Source organism: Bubalus kerabau, chromosome 17 (assembly GCF_029407905.1).
Source record: "Bubalus kerabau isolate K-KA32 ecotype Philippines breed swamp buffalo chromosome 17, PCC_UOA_SB_1v2, whole genome shotgun sequence".
In the NCBI taxonomy this organism is placed as follows: domain Eukaryota; kingdom Metazoa; phylum Chordata; class Mammalia; order Artiodactyla; family Bovidae; genus Bubalus; species Bubalus kerabau.
In genome coordinates this window covers 57,554,632-57,564,309 of record NC_073640.1, presented here as the reverse complement: position 1 = coordinate 57,564,309, position 9,678 = coordinate 57,554,632, and the positions used below count along the sequence as shown (strand labels likewise).

Genomic DNA, 9,678 nt, shown 5'->3' with positions numbered 1-9,678 from the left:
CAGAGTGGTGGGTCACGTGGTCCCTTACAAAATCAAGAAGATGTTATCTTTTAAAGAGTTGTCTTTTGATGCTGAGAGAATGTTTCTCTTTACGGTTGAGCAGGTCTTTCTGTGGGCCGGGGGAGGTTTGGTCGACTTCTAATGCAGATACACAAAGCACAGTACAGGGGAGAGTTTAAATAGGTTTAAATTTTTCTGATCTTGCAATTAAACATGAATTTTAACTCAGGGGTTAGAACTGCTGTATTTTGGTGTAGGAGTACGTTCCTACACCAAATCAACTAGTCTGTATTTGATAACTGCTGGGCAATGCCAAAGAATGCTCAAACTACTGCACAATTGCACTCATCTCACACGCTAGTAAAGTAATGCTCAAAATTCTCCAAGCCAGGCTTCAGCAATACGTGAACCGTGAACTTCCTGATGTTCAAGCTGGTTTTAGAAAAGGCAGAAGAACCAGAGATCAAATTGCCAACATGCACTGGATCATGGAAAAAGCAAGAGAGTTCCAGAAAAACATCTATTTCTGCTTTATTGACTATGCCAAAGCCTTTGACTGTGTGGATCACAATAAACTGTGGAAAATTCTGAAAGAGATGGGAATACCAGACCACCTGATCTGCCTCTTGAGAAATTTGTATGCAGGTCAGGAAGCAACAGTTAGAACTGGACATGGAACAACAGACTGATTCCAAATAGGAAAAGGAGTTCGTCCAGGCTGTATATTGTCACCCTGTTTATTTAACTTATATGCAGAGTACATCATGAGAAACGCTGGACTGGAAGAAACACAAGCTGGAATCAAGATTGCCGGGAGAAATATCAATAACCTCAGATATGCAGATGACACCACCCTTATGGCAGAAAGTGAAGAGGAACTCAAAAGCCTCTTGATGAAAGTGAAGGTGGAGAGTGAAAAAGTTGGCTTAAAGCTCAACATTCAGAAAACGAAGATCGTGGCATCTGGTCCCACCACTTCATGGGAAATAGATGGGGAAACAGTGGAAACAGTGTCAGACTTTGTTTTTCTGGGCTCCAAAATCACTACAGATGGTGACTGCAGCCATGAAATTAAAAGACGCTTACTCCTTGGAAGGAAAATTATGACCAACCTAGATAGCATATTGAAAAGCAGAGACATTACTTTGCCAACAAAGGTCTGTCTAGTCAAGGCTATGGTTTTTCCTGTGGTCATGTATGGATGTGAGAGTTGGACTGTGAAGCAGGCTGAGTGCTGAAGAATTGATGCTTTTGAAGTGTGGTGCTGGAGAAGACTCTTGAGAGTCCCTGGGACTGCAAGGAGATCCAACCAGTCCATTCTGAAGGAGATCAGCCCTGGGATTTCTTTGGAAGGAATGATGCTAAACGTGAAACTCCAGTACTTTGGCCATCTCATGCAAAGAGTTGACTCACTGGAAAAGACTCTGATACTGGGAGCGATTGGGGGCAGGAGGAGAAGAGGACGCCAGAGGATGAGATGGCTGGATGGCATCACTGACTCAATGGACGTGAGTCTGGGTGAACTCTGGGAGTTGGTGATGGACAGGGAGGCCTGGAGTGCTGCGATTCATGGGGTCGCAAAGAGTCGGATACGACTCAGTGACTGATCTGATCTGGGCTAGTTTTTAAAGTGCCTCGAGGGAACGCCTGTGTTTCTACTCTACTAGAAACAGGATTCTCTGTCCTCTACTATCTCCTGGAGTTCGGTCAAACTCAAGTCCATTGAGTTGGTGATGCTATTTAACCATCTCATCCTTTGCCATGATCTTCCAAACCCCACAGGCTAGGGATTTTTAGGAAGGTGTCGCTACGTAGGAGTGTGTGTGTTTGTGCGTGTATGTGCTCAGTCGCTAAGTTGTGTCTGACTCTTTGCAACCCCATGGACTGTTGCCCACCAGGCTCCTCTGTCCATGGGATTTTTCTAGGCAAGAATACTGGAGTGGGTTACCCTTTCCTACTCTAGGGGATCTTCCCTACCTGGGGATGGAAACCGAGTCTTCTGCATTGGCAGGTGAATTCTTTACTACCAAGCCACTTGGGAAGCCCCACTATGTAGGTATAATTGGTTAAATAATTGGCCATTGGTGATTAAGTTAATCTCCAGCCCCTATTCCTTCTTCTAGGGATTGGGGAATGGAGTAAAAAGTGCAATCTCCTGATTGGTTCCCCTGACAACTAGCGTGGTGGCTTTCCAAAAGTCACTTTATTAACATAAACTATGGGAAATAGATGGGGAAACACTGGAAACAGTGTCAGACTTTATTTTTTTGGGCTCCAAAATCACTGCAGATGGTGACTGCAGCCATGAAATTAAAAGACACTCCTTGGAAGAAAAGTTATGACCAACCTAGATAGCATATTCAAAAGCAGAGACATTACTTTGCCAACAAAGGTCCGTCTAGTCAAGGCTATGGTTTTTCCTGTGGTCATGTATGGATGTGAGAGTTGGATTGTGAAGAAAGCTGAGCACCGAAGAATTGATGCTTTTGAAGTGTGGTGTTGGAGAAGACTCTTGAGAGTCCCTTGGACTGCAAGGAGATCCAACCAGTCCATTCTGAAGGAGATCAGCCCTGGGATTTCTTTGGAAGGAATGATGCTAAAGCTGAAACTCCAGTACTTTGGCCACCTCATGCGAAGTGTTGACTCATTGGAAAAGACTCTGATGCTGGGAGGGATTGGGGGCAGGAGGAGAAGGGGACGACAGAGGATGAGATGGCTGGATGGCATCACTGACTCGATGGACGTGAGTCTGAGTGAACTCCGGGAGTTGATTTTGGACAGGGAGGCCTGGAGTGCTGCGATTCAGGGGGTTGCAAAGAGTGGGACACGACTGAGCGACTGAACTCAATTGACTGAAGGTGTGATTAAAAGGGGCTTGTGTGAACCTTTATCTATAACTCTTATCACTTTGGACATTCCTAGGGTTTTAGGAGCTCAGTGCAAGGTACTAGGACAAAAACCAGATATGTATTTCTTGATATAAATCACAATATAGATGGTTAGACAATTCACAGTCCTATCAGCAGTTCCTGTGGCTCCACATTTGCACCAATACCTGGTTTAGTCACACACCACAATACTACACAGAAATGAGAATGAATGAACTTCAACAAAGGTCCATCTAGTCAAGGCTACAGTTTTTCCAGTAGTCATGTAAGGATGTTGTGACAGTTGGACCATAAAGAAGGCTGAACACGGAAGAATTGATGCTTTTGAACTGTGGTGTTGGAGAAGACTCTTGAGAATCCCTTGGACTGCAAGGAGATCCAACCAGAGGAGATCAGTCCTGGGTGTTCATTGGTAGGACTGATGTTGAAGCTGAAACTTCAATACTTTGGCCACCTGATGCAGAGAGCTGACTCATTTGAAAAGACCCTGATGTTGGGAAAGATTGAGGGCAGGAGAAGGGGACGACAGAGGATAAGATGGTTGGATGGCATCACCGACTCAATGGACATGGGTTTGGGTCGACTCTGGGAGTTGGTGATGGACAGGGAGGCCTGGCATGCTGCGGTTCATGGGGTCGCAGAGTTGGACATGACTGAGCGACTGAACTGAACTGACTGAACTTCAACTGCGTTTGTGTACTAAGTTGCTTCAGCCGTCTCCTGTTCTTTGCAATCCTATGGACTGTAGCCTACCAGGCTCCTCTGTCCTTTGGATTCTCCAGGCAAGAATACTGGAGTGGGTAACCATTCCCTTCTCCAGGGGATCTTCCTGACCCAGGGATAGAACCCACATCTCTGATATCTCCTGCATTGGCAGGCAGGTTCTTTACCACTAGTGCCACGTGGGACGCCCGGTTGTAACATACCAGTAAGCTAAATGACACACCCACAGGTGCTATGACAGTTCCAAAGCTGACTATAAAAGTTAAAAAGTGGGCATCTTGGGATTTCCCTGGTGGTCCAATAGTTAAAGACCTTGTTTCTAGCACAGGGGGCCCAGATTTGATCCCTGGTCAGGGACCTAAACTCCCACATGCTTCTCAGTTCAGTTTAGTTCAGTTCAGTCGCTCAGTCGTGTCCGACTCTTTGTGACCCCATGAATCGCAGCACGCCGGGCCTCCCTGTCCATCACCAACTCCCAGAGTTCACCCAGACTCACGTCCATCGAGTCAGTGATGCCATCCAGCCATCTCATCCTCTGTCGTCCCCTTCTCCTCCTGCCCCCAATCCCTCCCAGCATCAGTCTTTTCCAATGAGTCAACGCTTCGCATGAGATGGCCAAAGTACTGGAGTTTCAGCTTTAGTGTCATTCCTCCCAAAGAAATTCCAGGGCTGATCTCCTTTAGAATGGACTGGTTGGATCTCCTTGCAGTCCAAGGGACTCTCAGGAGTCTTCTCCAACACCACACTTCAAAAGCTTCAATCCTTCAGTGCTCAGCCTTCTTCACAGTCCAACTCTCACATCCATACATGACCACAGGAAAAACCATAGCCTTGACTAGACAGACCTTTGTTGGCAAAGTAATGTCTCTGCTTTTCAATATGCTATCTAGGTTCTTCTCAGCACAGCCCAAAAATAGAAAACAAAAGCAAGATAAAGAAAAAAGTGGGCACCTTCCCTAAAACAGTAGGAATACTCCTCTCATTCATTAGCCTACGAAATTACCCACCCCTGTAAAAACTGACAACTCCCTACCCTGGTGCTGGTGTCACCTTCTGAGATGGCCCACACTCTGTAGAGTGTGTTTCTATCAAAATCCACTTTTTCCTATCACTTTTTCTCTCACTGAATTCTTTCTGCAATGAGACATCAAGAACATGAGCTTTATCAAGTTCTGAGACCAGGTGAGTGATCTCAGTTAAAAGACCATGGGTACAAGTTTGAATCTGAGTTACATGCCTTCATAAAGACCCACTTCCGTATTTTTCCTTTCCATTCTCTCAGCCCTGATCTAACTCTCCATGTGTTAAACAAAATTTTTTGGACAACTTAGTCATGAGCACGTGCCAATATTTTATTACAATCATGCATGCAAGGGAAAAAGTTCTCTTGAAGGCCAATTGAAACATTTTCTCTTGTAGGAGCATTTTTTATAGAAGAGAATTGTTAAGTAACCTTCTTAGACTACCGATTAGATCCAGGAAGAAAAGATGATCTGGTTAAAGATCAGCAGATTCTTGGCTGGCAGTCAGCTGACTTTTAACTGGGTGGGCCACTGATTTCCCAGAAGTTTCATTCCAACAAAACTCAATAGAAAATGGCTTAATCCTGTCACTTTATCAGGAATGCTAATTTCTCCCCTGAAAGGGAAAGTGAAATCGTTCAGTCATGTCCCACTCTTTGCGACCCCATGGACTGTAGCCTACAGGGCTCCTCCGTCCATGGGATTTTCCGGCAGAGGTACTGGGGTGGGTTGCCATTTCCTTCTCCAGAGGATCTTCCTGACTCAGTGATCAAACCCAGGTCCACCTGCATTGCAGGCAGACGCTTTACCCTCTGAACCACTAGAGACTGCAAATTACCCTCCTGAAGATCTTGTGGCCCAGACCTGGTTTGCAATATTTTAAAATTTTATAGTAAGATTAATATAGCAGGCGATCTGGCAGCCTCTGCCTCCAGATTCTCTCTTAATGCCACAAGGCTTTTCTTGTTCTTGGAATCTAACTGGTCCTTGCTTTGTCGGATTCTGAAAGAATCTATTTCCTCTGCCTAGAATTATCTCTTCTTGTCTCAGCTCAAACAACCTTGTCCGCCAGTACAACAAGAGTCTTCATTTACTCTTTAACTTCCAGTTTCTTTCGCCTGTGGCATTATCGGCTTCTAAGCTCTATTAAGAACAAACTATGTTCCATTCACCCATCACAGGACTTCGACCTGTACAAGGTGGTCATAATAGAATCCAACGAAGCTCCTCTCTTGTAAATAGCACTGAAGAGAATTTTTGCAGGGGAGCAATGGAATGACAGCTGTGATTAAAAATTTGGTATGCTCCCTACGGCTAATCCTATAACCACGAGCCAATTAGCTAGATACTGAGGTTCAGTCTACATCCATCAAAGGGGCATAAGGGTAGCTCCCCTTATAAGAGTTGTGAGGGTCAAAAGATTTTACGTTTTTATACTGTTGGAACCCGCTCAGCATTCCCAAGTCTAGCTTTTGAGATCTTCTACCTACTAAGCTCAAGGTTCTTACATTCTCCCAAAGAATGACTAAGACCCGCCCTCCCGCACCGCCCAAGAATAACATTAGCGACAGAGGCCTCTAATGACGTCATCTCCGGGCCTGTTCAGCTTCATCCTCCGGAAACCTACAACTCCAGGCACCCGATCTCCAGCTTTCGGTTATTATTATCTCTCCGTATCCCGAATTCCTTCTCTCCCATTCTCCCATCTAAGGCTTTCGACTCTTCCCGCCTCCCTTAAACCTAGCAATTTTAGGTTCTTCTCGCTTGCTCTCGGGCGAATTCCTCAAAGTCTTTACTCTCGTCATTAATCGCTTCACCAGCCCCACACTTCAGCTCTTTCGGTCTATAAACCTTATTACCGCCGCCGGGCATCACTCGGTTCTTTCCGCCCCCTGCCACTCACCCTCGACACTGCCTTCGGTTCTTTCCGGATCACCTCAGTTTCTTGTTATTTCCCAGTCCCGATTCGCTTCGGCTATTTCCGGCACCGAGGGTCTTCCCATTCTTTCCCTAGCCCCACCCCCATCGACAACTTCGGCTCTTCCCGCCTCTCGCGAATTTCAGCTCAGGTCCTTCCGGCTTTTTCCGCCTTGCCTCGGCCTTACTCTCTCCCTTCGGCTCTTTCCGCTGCTCATCGGAAGAGCTGTCTCTGCCTCTCTCCTCCACGTGACATGGCCTCCGCCTCCCAGTTCCCCCTCCCACCTCGCGTTTCCTCCCGCCTCAGTCTCCTGGCTCGTCCAGGCCGGACCGCCATTTTGTGTGAATTTCTGACAGCGGCGGGGGCCGGGCAGCTGGGGCACCTAGGCGGGCTGACAGACAGACAGTCGGCCCGTCTCTGCGGCCCGTTTCCTCTCCTTAAAACCTTTTTTTTTTTTTTTAACCGCCCTCGCTCGCTCTCCTCTTCTCCCCTTTCCCCTCGCTTGCTCCATCGCGCGCGGCCCGCGCTAATTACACCGAACCACCCACCAGTGTCCGTGTCCCCCGGGTCTCCCACCCCCGGGCCCGCGGGGGTGCGTGTGTGTGTGTGTGTCGGGGCGCCTCTCGCCCCGATGAGGGCCCCGCGCCCGTGAGCGAGTGACCCCGCGGCGGGCTGCGGAGTAAGCAGGCGGCGAGCGGCCCGCGGAGGCCTAGGCCGCACGGCCTACGCGGAGGTCGGCGCAGAGGTGATTCCGAAATTGAAAAAATATATACCCATTCCGATCAGGAGCCCTCAAGAGCTGAAGTGTGCCCCTCCCGCTACGCCCAAGCAGTCCTTTTTCGTGCATTAACATCCCCTCCCCCCCCCCCAAAGGAACTATGGAGGCCGCGCCCGGGACCCCCCCGCCGCCGCCATCAGAGTCGCCGCCGCCGCCATCGCCACCACCGCCATCAACGCCTTCGCCTCCTCTGTGTTCCCCCGACGCCTGCCTGGCTACCCCGCACCTCCTCCACCGCCTCCCGCTCCCTGACGACAGGTCAGGCCCCCGGCCCGGCTGGGGCGGCGTCCCCGGGGGGAGGTAGAGGAGGAGGAGGAGGAGGAAGGGGGGCGGCGGCCATGTTGGGCCGGGCCGCGGAGGAGGAGGAGGAGGAGGAGGAGGAGGAGGAGAAGAAGGAAGGGCGGGGTCGGTGGGTGTCTCTCGCTCGCTCGCTCTTTCTCGCTTGCTTTCTCTCCTGGCCTCATGCGTTTCCCCCCCCTCGCGGCGCTCGCCCGCTCTCCCTCGCTCTCGCTCTGTCTTTTTTGGGCGCCATGCTGAGGGGAAGGTGAGGAGGCGCCCCCCGGACCCCCTGCGCCCGCCCTGGGGAGGGGGCGCCGGGGGGGTGCTTCGGAAGCCCACGGGGGTCCTGGCTGCCCCTGCGCCCGGAGCTGGCAGCCACGGGCCCGCCTGCCTGTCGCCTGGCTTCGGGGAAGGGAATGGGGGAGGGGCTCCCGGACCCTTTGGGGGGATCTGGAGCAAGAGCCCCGCTCTTAGGGAGTTGGCGGGGTCTCCCAGCCCCCGGCAGTATCCTTTCTCCTGGGGGAGGTGTGCCCTGCCCTACTTGGAGAGGTACCCTAGCTTTCGTGGGAGACAGAAAGTGGGGGTTCGTTCATTTCTTTCTCCATCCTAATGGGGGGGTCCTTTTGGTTGGGGCTCTTTTACACTTTTTGGCGGGAGTTGTTGCCTAGCTATTCCCTAGGGGGGCAAAAATTGCGGGGGGGGTGTGATCCTTTGCCCCTTTGGAAGCCCCTGCCTCTTTTGGGGGCGAAGACCCTTCCCCAAGCTATTTTTAAAGGGAGGGGTCCTTCTGCTTTTCGTAGGTAGGTGATGGCGTTTATTGGCGCGCGGGGTTGGGGGGGTAAGCTGTTGAGGTTTGGTTTCCCTGCCTGGTAGAGGAGAGGAAGTTGGTCCCCTCTTTCTCATGGGGTTCCCTCCCTTTTCGGGCTATCACGGGGCGCCATCCCTTCCGGGAGGAAAAAAAAAAAACGAGGTTTCCTTGTGCTTTGCCAAGTGGTGAAAGGGAGCGCCCCCCTCCCCAGTATTAAGTGCGAAATGGGCTCGCCCCATGCCCTTCTTTGGAGGGTGATAAAGGGGCCAGCCCGGCGCGTTTCAGCGCGAGGTTGGGGCCCCATTTCCCCTGCGCCAGCAGAAGGTTGGGGTGCGGGGTTCGCCCACTCTTCCCTGGTAGGGCAGAGGAAGAGGTGGCTATAGAGAGCGGATTTGGAAATGGTAGCAGGGTTTCAGCCGACTGGAGAGTCTCGGAGGGAGTGGGGGTGGGGAGGGGAAGAGGGCGCTGGACAGATGGCTGCCTGGTTGCAGCCCGGGGCTGGGGATTCGCAGAGGACCCTCCCTTAGACTGGGGTCTTAGCTAGGGCTTTCCCCCGCCAGGCACCACGGCCCCTTCTCCCCACTCCCACCTCCCCTTTTCCCTTTCTCCTTCACAGACCATACTTTGCCTTTTAAAAGAAATGCCACCCACATTCAGAGACACAAGTGCAGCAGTTTGGTGAGCTTTTTACAAATTTTTTTTTTTATTTTATTCTGTTTTGTTCTAATTAAATGTATCGTCCTGGGAATCGCAGCCCATCGCAGCCTGACTCCAGTTCAAGGAAATAAACAGATTAGCAAAGGTCTGTTCGCTAAGCCCACGTTGGGTTTCCGGGCCCCCTCTTGGGGCAGGTGCTTTACTCAAAGGTGCTTACACGCTTTATTCGACCTCTAAGGAGTTCTCTTATGTCAGAAGTGTATGTCTTACAATGGGTTGGGCTGGTAAGTAGCCTCTTTTATTGAGTAATTCAATTATCTCCCTCTTTTTGTCCCTTTCCTGCCTGCCTTCCTCCTCGCCTTTAGACCAAAGTGATGCTTGAGTGAGTGAATTTATATGTTCAAATCGGGATTCTAACCCTGTTGAGCCCTTTTAGACTTGCACATCCTTTCGATGTTTAGTTTTTTAAATTTGATGTACACAGTTTTCTCAAAAAAAAAAAAAAAAAAGGTGCATTACTGTAACATGTCAAAAACCTGCCTAAGAGGCCCATATGTTTCCAAGCCCTTGATCTCCCTCTTGCCATTTCAGTCCATTGCTTTGTC

General features: G+C 50.0%; 1 protein-coding gene across 6 annotated transcripts in view; it reads left to right on the top strand.

The window, feature by feature from the left end:
* Positions 1 to 6,883: 6,883 nt before the first annotated feature.
* The window catches only part of ZC3H4 (zinc finger CCCH-type containing 4), a 38,439-nt gene continuing 35,644 nt past the window's right edge, over positions 6,884 to 9,678 (top strand). For 2 of the 6 annotated variants that reach the window (XM_055551425.1, XM_055551423.1), the window contains exons 1-2: positions 6,885 to 7,296; positions 7,425 to 7,587. In XM_055551425.1, coding sequence (XP_055407400.1) covers positions 7,430 to 7,587 — 158 coding nt within the window. In that variant the 5' untranslated portion in view covers positions 6,885 to 7,296; positions 7,425 to 7,429. Of the gene's footprint in view, positions 7,297 to 7,424; positions 7,588 to 7,751; positions 7,874 to 9,032; positions 9,095 to 9,678 lie in introns of those variants that run through there. The other 4 variants (XM_055551429.1, XM_055551427.1, XM_055551426.1 and 1 more) reach the window with 4 other exon arrangements.